The 16,456-nt window shown below is 48.1% G+C and overlaps 1 protein-coding gene across 1 annotated transcript in view; it reads right to left on the bottom strand.

Moving 5' to 3' along the window:
• ngfra (nerve growth factor receptor a (TNFR superfamily, member 16)) overlaps nt 1-9,401 on the bottom strand; it is a 29,800-nt gene extending 20,399 nt beyond the window's left edge. Inside the window, exons 1-2 of the mRNA XM_026998019.3 lie at nt 9,077-9,401; nt 5,907-6,075 (exon numbers count right to left, since the gene is read on the bottom strand). Coding sequence (XP_026853820.3) covers nt 5,907-6,075; nt 9,077-9,112 — 205 coding nt within the window. The 5' untranslated portion in view covers nt 9,113-9,401. The remainder of the gene's footprint in view (nt 1-5,906; nt 6,076-9,076) is intronic.
• Nucleotides 9,402-16,456: the final 7,055 nt, after the last annotated feature.

The raw sequence follows: 16,456 nt of genomic DNA, 5'->3' as shown, positions 1-16,456 counted from the left end.
AGGCACAAACACATCTGGCCGGTTTGTTACCAAAACGCCTATTTTTACCATGAGATTTAAAATGAGTCACTCTTGCCCAACCCATCGGAAGAGATGCATGACTGTCTATTTATACAGGACACACAACAATACAGTGATGGTGGCCAATAGCCCAAACATCTGTACACAGAGGGAGAGGAGAAGGCGAAGGAGAGACCCCAGCTGCAGCTCACGGGGGTGTAGGCTGGGATGAGAGGGAATGGCCCATCTGTCCAGTGTGAGCCAAGGATACTGTTACCACTAAAGATCACACGTGTGTCACAGTCAAATACGACACCACCTGCCCTAAAATATCCTGGGTGGAAGAGACTTTGCACGGCATGTCGTTACAAATGCACACATGCTCGCGCACACACACACACACACACACACACACACACACACACACTCAGTGCTGAGCATTTCGAGCTAAAGCCAGACTGGCCAGTGTTTGCACTGTGAGGTGAGGAGGAAGGATGGTGAGACATATGGACAAGCAAATCTAGACGCTGGTGTACTGGAAAACCTGTCAATTCGCTAAACAACACATCCAACCCATCTGGCCCATCCCTCTCTCCCTCTCTCTCTCCCCCCCTCTCTCTTTCTCTCTCCCTCCCTCCATCTCACTCTTTCCCCCCACATATCTGTCTCTCCTTCATTAATTATTAATGGATGGCTACAACCTCTTTTAGAATTGGGGCTCTGATCCGCACACTCTGCTCTGTAAACTGTCCTTCACTTTATCACTGTGACCTACATATAAAAAACACAGCACATATCGTTTTCATAACCAGACTCATGTTCCGATGTCCCCAGGCCTGCGTGACAGTTATTACTCGCTCAGGCTCCCCCCCCAGTTGACCACAGCATTTTTGAGACAGCACTAAATCTATGAGGCTAGAACGCCACAGCAGCGTCTAGTTTACGGGACACGGCATGCGTGTGCCAGCCCAGGACCTGAGCCCCTGTCTGATGCTGCCATCCCCACACGACCCCACCTTCCCCCTACACCACAGTAAGCAGCCCCTCGGTGACACACACCCGCCCCCCCACACACGCCCCTCCCACTGCACTGTGAAGCGGTCGCTCTGTGTGGACACCCCGAAGCCCCTGAGATGGTTTACAGTCCCAAAGCCTTCGTCCAGCTGGAGAAGAATCACCACCGTTACCATCCAGACAGATCTGCACTGATCACACACGCACGCGCGCGAACATACACACATCCCCACACAGCCTGAGAATGAGTGTATGTTCTGTAGTCATGTTTTAATTTCTGGATTTTATTACAGTAGTGTGAGCAAACTGACTTCTAGACTGCAGACCATGTAAGACAGGAACGTGCATACTAAAGGTAGCGTTGATGTTTTAATCGCGCTTCTCTTATAACTGCACGTGTCGAATACCGATATGGCTAAACAGGTTTTTACGGTCGGAGTACAACGTGAGGAAGTAACTGGGGTCATCCTGGGGAGGCCTGCACTCCAAAAACACACTGCTTCACAAAAACAAAAGAAAAGCGTAGCTACTCCAGTAAGCACTGTGCTTATATTGCACATGTCTTTTTTCTCTTTCATTTTCTAGTTTTCTTCAATACGTGTCTCTCTTGTGCATGGGTAAGGTCTGTATCAGATCCCAGGTTAATCTGTGGGGCGCCGGTGATTTGTAGACTCCTCATTAAGTCGTGGTGATGTTCACCAGGCCACCAGCACTGAGCCAACTGGAGGTCCAGACTAAAACAGCTCCCTGGTGGAGAGGAGGTGTGGTACTGAACTCCCTGTGCTTTCAGTACAGCAGCTGGCTGTTGACACTGTCACCAAAGCTATGGTGAGATTTTCATTTTCTTTTTTACAAAGACTGAGTGATATCAGCTAGCAATGATGCTTTCTTAGGGGGACGTTGATGTCTGATGGCTCAGGGAACAGTCAGCAAGTGCGAAAAAGGAAGAGCAGACAGCTAAATATTTTAGTAGAAGCTGACGTAGTTGCTTGCATTTATACTGGCTCAGATAGCCTGAAGGAGGTCAGTGTTTGGGTGTTTGCATGTGTGCGTGTGTGTGTGTGTGAGAGAGAGAGAGAGTGTGTGGGTGTGTGAGGAAGGCTGAAAAAAGCACACAGGTAACCAATAGTGTTTTTGCTTCCCAGCTGAGGCAGTCGACAGGCTCTAGTGAAGCAGCAGACAGGGCGTGTCTTAAGAACGGCCTCCTCGGGTCAGTCCGCCTCCCATAATCAGGGCCCTTAATCATTCAGAATGTTAAAAACGGTGAGACTGAGTTAGTGATGCACGACAGTGACGTGACCTTTCTGCGCTCTGTGTGCTGCCTCTGGGTCACCCCAGCCAGTGTCCCTGCAGAGAGGGCAAGCGTACGGGGGGCTGACGAGTGGCTGGTGTGACCCGGGTGATGAGTGGATGTTATGATCCAGGTGATGAGTGGCTGGTGTGACCCGGGTGATGAGTGGATGTTGTGATCCAGGTGACGAGTGGCTGGTGTGACCCGGGTGATGAGTGGATGGTGTGACCCAGGCAACTAGTGTATGGTGTGACCCGGGTGATGAGTGGATGGTGTGATACGGGTGACAAGCGGCTGGTGTGACCTGGGTGATGAGTGGATGGTGTGACCTGGGTGACGAGTGGATGGTGTGGTCCAGGCAACTAGTGTATGGTGTGACCTGGGTGATGAGTGGATGGTGTGATCCGGGTGACAAGCGGCTGGTGTGAAATGGGTGATGAGTGGATGGTGTGACCCAGGCAACTAGTGTATGATGTGACCCGGGTGATGAGTGGATGGTGTGATCCGGGTGACAAGCGGCTGGTGTGACCTGGGTGACGAGTGGATGGTGTGACCTGGGTGACAAGTGGATGGTGTGACCCAGGTGATGAGTGGATGGTGTGGCCCAGGCGACTAGTGTATGGTGTGACCTGGGTGATAAGTGCATGGTGTGATCCGGGTAACAAGCGGCTGGTGTGACCCGGGTGATGAGTGGATGGTGTGATCCAGGTGACGAGTGGCTGGTGTGACCTGGGTGATGAGTGGATGGTGTGACCCAGGCAACTAGTGTATGATGTGACCCGGGTGATGAGTGGATGGTGTGATCCGGGTGACAAGCAGCTGGTGTGACCTGGGTGACGAGTGGATGGTGTGACCTGGGTGACGAGTGGATGGTGTGGCCCAGGCGACTAGTGTATGGTGTGACCTGGGTGATAAGTGCATGGTGTGATCCGGGTAACAAGCGGCTGGTGTGACCCGGGTGATGAGTGGATGGTGTGATCCAGGTGACGAGTGGCTGGTGTGACCTGGGTGATGAGTGGATGGTGTGACCCAGGCAACTAGTGTATGATGTGACCCGGGTGATGAGTGGATGGTGTGATCCGGGTGACAAGCAGCTGGTGTGACCTGGGTGACGAGTGGATGGTGTGACCTGGGTGACGAGTGGATGGTGTGGCCCAGGCGACTAGTGTATGGTGTGACCTGGGTGATAAGTGCATGGTGTGATCCGGGTAACAAGCGGCTGGTGTGACCCGGGTGATGAGTGGATGGTGTGATCCAGGTGATGAGTGGCTGGTGTGACCCGGGTGATGAGTGGATGCTGTGATCCAGGTGACGAGTGGCTGGTGTGACCCGGGTGATGAGTGGATGGTGTGATCCAGGTGACGAGCAGCTGGTGTGACCCAGCTGACCAGTGGCTGGTGTGGCCAAGGCAACTAGTGGATGGTGTGACCCAGGTGACGAGCAACTGGTGCGACCCGGGTGACAAGCGGCTGGTGTGACCCGGGTGACGAGTGGATGGTGTGACCCGGGTGACGAGCGGATGGTGTGACCCGGGTGACAAGCGGCTGGTGTGACCCGGGTGACGAGTGGATGGTGTGACCCGGGTGACGAGCGGATGGTGTGACCCGGGTGACGAGCGGATGGTGTGACCCGGGTGATGAGCGGCTGGTGTTACCCGGGTGACGAGCGGATGGTGTGACCCGGGTGACGAGCGGATGGTGTGACCCGGGTGATGAGCGGCTGGTGTTACCCGGGTGACGAGCGGATGGTGTGACCCGGGTGACAAGTGGATGGTGTGACCCGAGTGTTCAGACCTCTCTCTCTCTCTCTACCCTCCTCTCTACATTTGTTTTGTACACTCAGAGAGGACTATTTTAGTTCTCTCCTGCATCCACTACTTCAGGAATTTGTTATAGAAGGAAACAGAGACCAAATTCTTTTTTTAGGACACAGTACAGGCAGATATACAACAAAACACTGACTCCACAGTATTGACTCTGCAGTAATTATGTCAACAGGTTTTTTATAGAAGACGGCCAAACTCACAGAAAAGAGTATCTGCCTAGCACATCAACTTTCATTTATTATGTCTGTCTCTTCAGACACTGATAGCTGTGAAGCAACCCCTCAACCAAAACCTCCACTAACCAACACTAACCAACACTATATGTAATTTTAGTAACACACAGAGTAACCATGTGTAGTAACACAGTAACACTGTGTAATCTAAAAAGACAAACCCGTATATGAGTGCAGTGCACAGTGAGAGTGGAACTGGGAGCAGAGAGACGTAATGCTGCCTAGAGCAAGGAGCAGGTTTTCAGAAAGTTAGAGCACTGGAGTTGTCTTTTGTTTCAAGATCACTCCAGTACTGCTCCAGTACCAGTCCAGTACTGCTCCAGTCGCACTCCAGTACAGCTCCAGTACAGCTCCAGTAACTCTCCAGTACAGCTCCAGTACTTTTCCAGTACAGCTCCAATACCTCTCCAGTACTGGTCCAGTACCTCTCCAGTGCAACACATGACAGCAGCCCAGAATGAAACAGCACTGTATATTTCTACAAGCTTGGCATTCTCTAGGAATTTTCAGAGGGACCATAGAAATGATCAAAAATACAAGTCCCTAATTAAAACTCCTGCTGATGAACATGAGTATGGTGATCTTTTTACCCCAAAGGATTTGTTGTGGGATTAAAAAGTCACAGGATTCGAAAACATGACATACTGTAGTTTTCCATCTATAGAGATGTGTCCCTGCACAATGCACAGCAGGCGGAACAATAATGATGTTTCTTGGTTAAAATCATTTGAGATTCTTTGGATGAAAACATTTTGCAGTCTGATGCTGGTTTTCCTTAAGTTCAATCAAACACGACACCTTTCTTACAGTGTTTTATCTCGTTTTGTCAAGCTAAAAACTCACATTCTTAACAGATATTAAAATAGAAGCCTTTTTTCTGTCTTAAGTGGGGAGCAGGAAGCAGAGATAGCAGAGTGAAGTTAGAGCGGCGGGATTACAGCGCATTCTGAGCGAGGAGTGAGTGAGGAGCGAAGGAAAGAAGGAGAGAAGGAGCGAGTGAGGAGAGAAGGAGCGAGTGAGGAGCCAAGGAGAGAAAGAGAGAAGGAGCGAGTGAGGAGCCAAGGAGAGAAGGAGAGGCGTGATCAAGGAGCAAAGGCGAGAAGGAGAGAAGGCGTGAGCGAGCGAGGAGCTGGAACAAGGAAAGATGGAGCAGGGTTGGAGCGGAGTGATTACGCAACACTTTGATCGGGGAACGGAATTTTCTGCTGCCCCACTCCACTCACAAATGGAGTAAGTACAGGCCATCAGTGTTTTGTGACGCCTTGTTAGTCGGTCCATTATACAGCGTTAATGGTGCAGTTACAGTGTAGCAGCGGTGGTGCAAGGCAAAGTGTTGCATTACTTGACCAAGAAAAAGCTCTCAAAGCAAACATCACCCCCCCCCAAACACACACCCACACACACACACACACACACACACGTGCATCACAACAGCTGGGTAATCCACTGATGTGTGTGCGTGTGAGTGCATGCATGCGCTTGTGCTCCTGTGTTGTGTGTGCATGTGGGTGTGTGAGTGTGTTTGCGTGCGATGCGTACTCACTGTCAAGGCACTGGCTGCACACGGTTTGCGCGGGGCCGCACTTCTTCAGCACGCCCTCCCCGGGTGGGCACTCCAGGCAGCATTCGCCCGTGCTGGTGTACTGGCCGGAGTCACAGGGCTCCTGCGCCTGTCCCGGCCGCTCCAGCTTGGAGCCGCACACCGCCAGCACCTGCGAGGATGGACACACACACACACACACATATGCACACACACACACACACACACACACACACAGTCTTCTCAGGGAAGTCGTGTGGCGACTGTTTGGTTGCGAGCTACTGAGGAAGCATGCGTGGAAGCGGAGCAGGGTGTGTAGGCGGAGCGCTGACGTTAGCGGGCCTGGAAACCATCAGCCTCGCCCCCTCCCCCTGCATGGCTACACCCTGCTCCTCCACCTCCTCAGAGGGAGTGGCCTGCTGTTCCTCGGGGGGGGGGGGGGGGGGGGTGCAGAGGTCACTGTGAGTGGAGCCGCTGCCTCTGAATGGGGGGGTGTGCGGATCAGAAGCGGTGGTGCGGTGCAGCTGTTTCTGCTGTGCTGGCCAGAGAAAGCAAACTCAGCGAGACACACACTAACACTGATAGGCCTTATACACACTCTTATAAGTATTCAAAACGTACGACAGTTATTACCCCTGTCTGTATCACACACAGATAGGAAGAGCTGTACACCACTGAACTCATTACTAGTTTAATTAAAGTCCACCTCTAGAGCACATCAAGAACAGGTTTTATAGGTGTGTGTGTGTGTGTATATGTTATGTGTGTTATGTGTGGGTGTTTGTGTGTCCAAATGTGCATTAATGTATGCATGAACACCATCTTCAGTGTTTGAGTCGACAGACTGAAATGTTCATTCATGACTGTCAGCAGGTAGTAGCTCCCCTAGTGCGTGTGCAGCATGACGGTGTGAGCTCTACACACACACACACTCACACGTATGCATACTTGTATGCACACACATGCAGTTTTCTCATGTACACTGATTTAGATGAGCGCATACAATAATTTTCATATGGAATCCAGAGCATTCTAGAAAAGATACAAATACACATGTACACACACTAACTTTTATATATATATATATATATATAGAGAGAGAGAGAGAGAGAGAGAGAGAGAGAGAGCTAATCCCAGGACTGCACTCTTCTGGACAGAGATCTCAGATGTTGTTCCTGGGATCTGCTGGAGCCATTCTCTCAGTTTAGGGGTCACAGCCCCTAATGTGGGTGTATATGCAGAGGATGTGGGAACTATTGATATATATATCTATTGATATATAATGCAATTCTGCAATTTCTATAAATGAACACACATATAAACACGTTCCTTTTGACAGTGAATGTTCCCTTGCATGAGAAGCAAGGCTCGTTGCATTCACTACATACGAACTTGAATAAGGAAGCAAAAGGAAGCAATTATGGAGGTTATGGAGACCATATTTGTCATTAATGGGAGAAACAGAAAAGGCTTCTCTAATCTTCAGAGCTCTTTCAGGAAAATATTTCTTTGCAAAAAAAAAAAAGATTTTTCTGCACTTTCATCTCTACCTCTGTCTAGCGCTATCGGCCATGCTTTCTCTTCCTCCCTCCTGCTCTCCCACTTCCATTCAGGAACAGATGCACAGCCACATCAGCCGGCTTAACCCCTTTGCTCTCCTCTCTGCTCCCTATTCCGTCTCTTCCCGCCCGCCCTTCTTTTTTCATTCAATTCAGATCACTGCAGTTCGGCTCCGTTATTGACATGCCCGTGTTTACTTACAAGACCTCCAAAGCGTTATTACATATACAATGAATAAAGTAGGCCAATCTCTCTCTCTCTCTCTCTCTCTCTCTCTCTCTCTCTCTCTCTCTCTCTCTCTCTCTGTATATATATGAATATTCATATGTTGTATACAGAAATATTTGCATTCGCTCGAGGAGGCCCGTTTAACCTGGTCCTTTGATTCCCATATCAGACACCATGAGCGTCGCACGCGGTGCCTCCTCGTCAGCGTCCTTAATGGTGACCCGTGCTCGTTCTCCTCAAATACTGTATGATTCTATGGTGCTGAGCTATTGGTGTGCTGTGCTTTAGTGAGCCCCCAGTGCACGCAAGCACAATACCCGCATGCAGTCTCGCAGCAATACCAGGAACCGTCAGGCTTTGACAGGCTCCAAGCGATTTCCCAGCCAATTAGACCATTTGTCTCCTCTAAATCTACAACGTGCACTGGCTCCGCGCAGGCACACGGCTAATATAATGCACCGCGACAGTGGCTCACACATAGCATGCGCTCTGAAACTCATTTGCTGTTTTTGTTCATCAGTTCAGATTAAAAAGAGGCCACGGTGTAACTGCATTTACCGCTGCGCGCGTCTATAATACGTGATACGTGTTCGAACTGGAGGTACTGAGGGTCACGGGAGGCATAGAGTCCCCAGCGAGCTCCACATGCTTTGCATCAGTCGTCTGCATTGCTTCGTATCATGGAAACAATCTATACCGACATGTCATTGCCAAAATGTTATAATCCCTCTCTTAAAGAAATTGTATGAAGACATTAAATAGCCTATAATCACTTTAAGTAACGACGGCCCTTTCCATTACAATTGGTCCATAGGGCAAGAGAGAACTCAAATGTCATTTCAAAAACATTTTCTACTAGGCGTGAGAATTCGAGGAGTCGGAGCTTCGTTTCGGCGCCTCGCGTAGCTGCGCGCTCTCCATCCGCTGCTCTTGGAGAAAGTTTACAGCGCTGGCGTCGACGTGTGCGTAAGTGAGCGCGTTACAGCATGCGTGAGTCCCATCGTGCTCATGTGTATCCCGGCTGAAGAGCTTATTCTAAAATCTGACTCCTGATCATTAGAAATATATAAATAACCAAATAAATAAATAAACGGAGCAAGCTGCACCTGTTCTGGACATCTTTGGAGCTGCGCAGTTATTTGTACACGCAGCTGAAGAACGTGAGAAATGGTCAAGGGGGATAATTATGGAAGGACAAGTTCTTCCCGAGCATGTGTGTCCCCGCATTACGGTCTAAATGCCGAGAGGTTCTAAAGGCCACCGCGAGCAGGTCTAATAGGCAAACTCACGCGCAGAGATGCTGTTTACAGCGGTCATGCACTGCAAAAAGGAACATTATTTACATCCCAACCGTTACATCTTTATACAGGTGCGATGATACTTACCGTTCCACAAAACAATATCCACAACAAGGTGTCCATATCTGCAATGGTCCTTCCTCCTCCCTGACAAATTGTGCAATAACTAACGTTCTGTGACTGGAAGCAGCCTTGAGTAGTTCATAGTAAGTTCCGCGTGGAAGACCAGCTCACTGCGAGGTGCATGTTTGGCTCCGTGCAGTGCCGTGTTGTTGTTGGAGACTTCAGGACCGGTCTGTTTCTGTGCGCGTTCCCGCGGGCTGTCCTGTACTCCGCACTTCTGCGCTGTCCAGCAGTGCACTGCGGAGGCGTGAGTCGTGCACGAAAAGATGAGGAGGCACGAATGCCTGGCCGCATCACCTTCATCTTCACCCCTCTCTCTCTCTCTCTCTCTCTCTCTCTCTCTCTCTCTCTCTCTCTCTCTCGCTCTCGCGCACACACACACACACACACACACACACACACACACACACACATATATATATACACACACACACACTCTTTCTCTCTCTCGCTCTCTCTCGCTCGCTCTCTCTCTCTCGCGCACACACACACACACACACACACACACACACACACACACACACACACACACACACACATATATATATATATATATATATATATATATATATATATATATACACACACGCTCTCTCTCTCTCTCTCCCTCTCTCTCTTTCTAAATACAATATCATCTTCTTCGTTTTTCCTTGTAGCTGACTGCGGAATAATATTATTCTCTGACATTCTAGTATCAGTTTCACTGTGCAGAATAGTAAAAAAAACTCCAAACACCAGAAATCAACACCAGAAATGTTAAATATTTTATAACCCATTCTGTCCTCTCTCTTTATAAAAAGGTTTTCAAATCATGCCGTTTAGCATCAGCCTTGTGTTTGCCAGAGAAATCTGGACCTAAACGATTCAAAGAAATCTTTGAATGTATGTTATCAGCGTGACGTAACGAGATTGCTCAAAGAAAGTGGTGTGCAGCATCTGCCGTGTGATCTAAAATTCGCCACTAGGTGGCGCCTGCATAGAGTGACTCACTAGCGATTTCTGCGGCGCATCGCTTTAAAAGCTGCGTGTGAGAGAAAGAGTCTAAATGGTGTGATGTGTGCTCGTACTCAAGAAGTATAGAAGGATAGTGGGATGGATGAAGAAGGAGAAAGAGAGAGAGAGAATCAAAATACCATCACAAACAGTATAACAGTGTTTGCATGTGTATGTGTGTGTGCTTGTACATGTGTACGTGTGTGTAGGGGGATCTGACCTATCTCTGCCTGCTAGTTAAAACCCAGTGAGCTCCCTCTCAGAGCGGCTTACCTCCACAGCTCTAACCCCTCTCCCACCTCCAATCCTGCCCCAGTCAGGAACAAAAATGTGTAATTCTGGAATGAGAGAAATATGAAAGGAATCCCTCTGCATTTTTAGGGGTTGCCTCAGCATGTAATATCATCTCAGTGGTCCAGGGAACCAGAGTCCAGCCAGTCCAGAAGTGTGCTGACAGCCATTAGCCCCCGCTGTCCACTTAGACGACTGGGAGAGGTGCCTAAAGCCATCGAATTCTCCCATTACAAAAGCACACATTATCTTTCCGGGAGGATTCCCTCAGCGTGCCTGGAGATGCTTATCTATTGACTTTGGTGGTGTTGGCACACTGCAGGTATTGACTCCTGTCACTCGAGAAAAGCGACCATTCAAGATAAAGATGATAAAACGCGTGGCGAATCAGAAAGCAGGAAGCAGGGCCAGCCTCTGAGCTCAGCCAATGGCCTTCCCACGTGGACGAATGGCCTAGTCGCAGGAGCGAAGAGTGTGAAGAGTGTCACAGATCTGGTTTCTGTGTGTCAGGATCCCATAGCAGCTCATAAACATTTCTAGGCTGATTTGTGGAGATGTCAATAAAGGCATTACCTTCAGCTTCAGAGGACATCAGCATCCTTCCCTTCTAGCTGTAATTAAGCCTCACACATATATACTCCCAGACTCACATGCAATACACACCAGCTGCAGTGAAGTAAAGATCAGATCTTGCCCCTGTAAGTAGTTCATCTCAGGAATAAGCAGCACTACTGTACTGGTTGAATCCTCATGCTTTGTCCATCTAAGTGCTATACAGTCAACAATTTTGTTAATAGCTACTGCATTTATGTAGGTTGTGTAATACAATATTAGAAGTTTGAATGTAATATGATAGCATCTTTGCTAATAATACCATATTCCTCTCCACATGGCAGTGCTGGGGTGTGTTCTGGTCCCTCACCGCTACCGAGCTCCAGTAGTCCTGTAACTCTGTGTGTGTCAAGCTCCTGCACCCTGAATAGCACCCAGCTATTAAACCTGAACCCTTTAATTATGGATATGGACACTTGGTGGTTTGAATTCATGCTGAATTAGCAGCAGGTGCTATATGTTCCGTCGGTATCCATTTACCTGGTTTCAGATGGCTCAGCAAAACACCACAATGTCATTCCAAATCCCCAGGACACACGGAGCGTGGTGAAGCTAAGGACAGAACAAACAGAAGCATGCTGCTTTGACAGAATGTCCCTACGGGCTGCTTTCATCTCGGGGCCCTTGTTGGGGTCCCTCATCAGAGCATCCACATAATCGCAGCTTGATGTGTGTCAGGTGTGCTGAGCTCGGTGTGTTAACCAGGAAGAAATATGAGTCCACAAATGCCGGCTTTCCGCATCTCTCCCTCCTCTCTTCCCTTCTTTCCTCTCCTCTTCCCGTCTGTCCCCTCCTGTCTTTGTCTCTCCTCCCAGTTCTTCCTCTCTTCTGTTCTCTTGTCATCTCCTCTCCTGACAGCAGGTGTCCTTTAGCCATGAGCCACACAGCCACACTAATGCAGTTCTGGGAGACACGGGACAGGGAGCACAGGATCTGAGACTAAAAGCCGCTGAGGTGGTCTGTTTGAATCATTCGAAGGCATGTGTTCTGGGCCTGCTTAAGAATAAAAGACATTGACTGTGACCAAAAAATGCATCAGTGTGTTGATATGATTTTTTCTTACTCCCTTAAACATTCGAAATCTGCTGCTGATTTACTGTTAATGCAGTAAAACAGTATCAGATTCTTCAAAGACTCACCACCATCTGTAAGTAATTCACAACGTGTCCACTCTTTTTATTCACTGATAGGATTGTATAAATTGTATAACACTGTGTGTGCCGTTGGGCCAGATTGTGATATTGATATTGATTACCCTATGTTAAGCTATAATGTAATAATTTGATCCCCTTCAAATGGCATATTGATTTGCAGTCCTGTGTCTGTCTGTGCTTCACGCTGCGTGTTTAGCTTGTGTACGTCTGTTCTTAACGCTGCGTGTTTAGCTTGTGTACGTCTGTTCTTAACGCTGCGTGTTTAGCTTGTGTACGTCTGTTCTTAACGCTGCGTGTTTAGCTTGTGTACGTCTGTTCTTAACGCTGCGTGTTTAGCTTGTGTACGTCTGTTCTTAACGCTGCGTGTTTAGCTTGTGTACGTCTGTTCTTAACGCTGCGTGTTTAGCTTGTGTACGTCTGTTCTTAACGCTGCGTGTTTAGCTTGTGTGAGATGATATGCAACTCTCTATGCAGGTCTGATGCAAAGGAAGCTGTGTAAGGCCTGCAGGAGCAGAAGGCCCTGGGTCATCAGGAGTGTGTGTGTGTGTGTGTGTGTGTGTGTGTGTGTGTGTGTGTGTGTGTGTACGTGTGTGTGTGTGTGTGTGTGTGTGTGTGTGTGTGTGTACGTGTGTGTGTGTGTGTGTGTGTGTGTGTGTGTGTGTGTGTGTGTGTGTACGTGTGTGTGTGTGTGTGTGTGTGTGTGTGTACGTGTGTGTGTGTGTGTGTGTGTGTGTGTGTGTGTGTGTGTGTGTGTACGTGTGTGTGTGTGTGTGTGTGTGTGTGTACGTGTGTGTGTGTGTGTGTGTGTGTGTGTGTGTGTGCACGCGTGTGTGTGTACGCGTGTGTGTGTGTGTGTGCACGCGTGTGTGTGTGTGTGTGTGTGTGTGTGTGTGTGTGTGTGTGTACGCGCGTGTGTGTGTGTGTGTGTGTGTGTGTGTGTGTGTGTGTGTGTGTGTGTACGTGTGTGTGTGTGTGTGTGTGTGTGTGTGTGTGTGTGTGTGTGTGTGTGCACGCGTGTGTGTGTACGCGTGTGTGTGTGTGTGTGCACGCGTGTGTGTGTGTGTGTGTGTGTGTGTGTGTGTGTGTGTGTGTGTATACGCGCGTGTGTGTGTATGTGTGTGTGTGTGTGTGTGTGCACGCGTGTGTGTGTGTGTGTACGTGTGTGTGTGTGTGTGTGTGCACGCGTGTGTGTGTGTGTACGTGTGTGTGTGTATGTGTGTGTGTGTGTGTGTGTGCACGCGTGTGTGTGTGTGTGTACGTGTGTGTGTGTGTGTGTGTGTGTGTGTGTGGGTGTCCGTGAGCGAGACAGAGGGAGAGAGAAAAAAGACATGGTGTTCCAGTGGTTACATTCCATAACCCAGCAGGCCAAACAAGAAACATTCAAAGATCACTTTGTAAAGGGTGCAGAGCATCACCTGCACTTGGTTACCAAAGAAGGTATAATGCCGCAGTGTGTGTGTATGTGTGTGTGTGTGTGTGTGTGTGTGTGTGTGTGTGTGTGTGTGTGTGTGTGTGTGTGTATGTGTGTGTGTGTGTGTGTGTGTGTGTGTGTGTGTGTGTGTGTGTGTGTGTGTGTGTAGCCCAGCCAAGCAGTACGGGAGAGGTAGTGCCCTTTTGAGGCTTGCGGCTTATTGGCTGACTTGATCCTCACTGTTTGTCATTTTGTCGTATCGGAGCCCTCCCGGAACGACCCCATCACCATATACCTGTCACGAGCTGAAAAGGGAGCAGGAGAAGTGGGGGGAGTGGGCTAGAAGAGAACCAGGAAAGAATGCGGGCAGTCGAGATCACTTCAGAGCTGTTTATATCCACAGCCTCCAGAACCCTTTCCAGCTGGACCAAAGCACTGTCATCTATACTCCCATCTCTCCTTCAGACTGACTCTCACTCTTCTCTCTTTCTTTTTGTTTTTCTGCCTCTCATTCTCTCTCCCGCTCGTCCTCTTTTACTCTCACCATCTCTCTGCTTTCCTCTCACTCTTTTACTCTCACCATCTCTCTGCTTTCCTCTCACTCTTTTACTCTCACCATCTCTCTGCTTTCCTCTCACTCTTTTGCTCTCACCATCTCTCTGCTTTCCTCTCACTCTTTTGCTCTCACCATCTCTCTGCTTTCCTCTCACTCTTTTGCTCTCACCATCTCTCTGCTTTCCTCTCACTCTTTTGCTCTCACCATCTCTCTGCTTTCCTCTCACTCTTTTGCTCTCACCATCTCTCTGCTTTCCTCTCACTCTTTTACTCTCACCATCTCTCTGCTTTCCTCTCACTCTTTTGCTCTCACCATCTCTCTGCTTTCCTCTCACTCTTTTGCTCTCACCATCTCTCTGCTTTCCTCTCACTCTTTTGCTCTCACCATCTCTCTGCTTTCCTCTCACTCTTTTACTCTCACCATCTCTCTGCTTTCCTCTCACTCTTTTACTCTCACCATCTCTCTGCTTTCCTCTCACTCTTTTGCTCTCACCATCTCTCTGCTTTCCTCTCACTCTTTTGCTCTCACCATCTCTCTGCTTTCCTCTCACTCTTTTGCTCTCACCATCTCTCTGCTTTCCTCTCACTCTTTTACTCTCACCATCTCTCTGCTTTCCTCTCACTCTTTTACTCTCACCATCTCTCTGCTTTCCTCTCACTCTTTTGCTCTCTTTCTGCCCTTTTCGTCCTTCCTCTTTATGTGTCTCCTGCTTTATGTCTTTTCCCTCTTTGATCACTTATGTCTCTAGTTTGCTAAAATCAAAACAAATGCTGTGTACAGACGGTTCGCTAATGAAGCGGAGAATAAGCGTGCTATCTTAAATGGTTTGCATAAAACCTCCATATCCTCCAAACTGCCATGTCTTCTTGCCTCCCACATTACAAATGCTGATCTTGCATTAGTTCTCTCTTCCCATAGAATGACATTCATTCATTCTAAGAGACGGACACACACAAAAACTCAGCAGGCTTACTAAAAAGTTCCAAAACTGTGTTCCGTGCAGACCACAAATTTATTGGCTTGAAATGTTTTTAATGCAATGCATCTGAATCTTACTGTGTGGTTTACTGTGTGATTCATGTATGGCAGGTAACCACTGTAATCGTTATTTTGGGTGTTTGTGGTATGTTCCATTTCCTTTTCCCACAATGCAAATAAATGCCGCTTGTATAAATATGGACAGACACACATTCACTAATACTGTATAATTTGCTCTATCAGAATTGCAGTGTGTTTTGAACTGAGCTGAATTCTTGTAGGTCATGAATTTAAATCTACAACATCAGAAAGCCACATCAAATGTGTGCTCTCCGCTAAGAATCAACACACAGCATTTCCATTCAATGTATAGCTATTAATATTCCCAGTGCATCAGTTCCTTGTCTCCAAAAACCAAATGTTATAGATTTAGAAGAGTACATACAGCCATGGTGACCAGAGGAAGAGGGACAATCACAAATTACAAACAGCTTTATTCACCATAAATACTGGTGGGTGACCTATTTGCCTTCCTACACTATGATATTATGCTTAGATTAGATTCACAGACACAGCGATTGCAGAACAGTTCAGCCCAGATTGGAGGACACATGGAACAGTGAAATGTGTTTTGTTGTTTTGACTATGCACTCCAACACTTTAGAGTTGCACAGGACCTCCCTTTAAGGTACCAAATGTAAATTGAGAAATACTTTCACTCCCAATTAAAACGTCATGTCTGGTTCTCGGTTGCAAATGCTTGGCAGCTGAGGGCTGCCTGAAATGTTCGAACAGCTCTTGAAGATCTTCCCTGGTGATGCTAAAGCTCTTCCCTGGTGAGGTTGAAGATCTTCTCTGGTAATGTTCCCTGGGTCTTTTTGTCTTCAGTTTTGTGTTCGGGAACTTAAATTCCTCTGGGTGATCAGCATGGCTGGTCAAAATACCCTTTTTAGCCCTGAAAAACTGTCCGTTTCTTTGGTAGCGCACAGGCTCATTTTCCGGCTACATGGCGAAACCCGCTCCACTGGGGTTTGTGGCACTGAGGTTGATGGGAGTGACCCCTCAGCTACTTCTGCGCTTTCCACAGTTCCTCATGCTGCGGTTGCCAGTCGTATCTCCAATAAAGGCAAGCAAGCCAGTTCCTTTGGCAGCCATACATTCCCATGCTAATGTGTTTCACAGATGAAGCCGTCTGCTTTGAATCACAAGCTGTCCCACATTTCTGCGTTCCACCACCCCACCAGGCTTAAATTAGTTCATAAAATTTGATCTCAGAACTCTACAGGCCTTGTATGCTCTTTTACAGGAATTATGACCTGTCACTTTCCCTTCTTAATAATTATTAAACC

Source organism: Electrophorus electricus, chromosome 3 (assembly GCF_041902795.1).
Source record: "Electrophorus electricus isolate QZ-2024a chromosome 3, ASM4190279v1, whole genome shotgun sequence".
Lineage (NCBI taxonomy): Eukaryota > Metazoa > Chordata > Actinopteri > Gymnotiformes > Gymnotidae > Electrophorus > Electrophorus electricus.
Note: the sequence above shows the minus strand (reverse complement) of the source record. Positions and strands in the feature narration are given on the sequence as shown.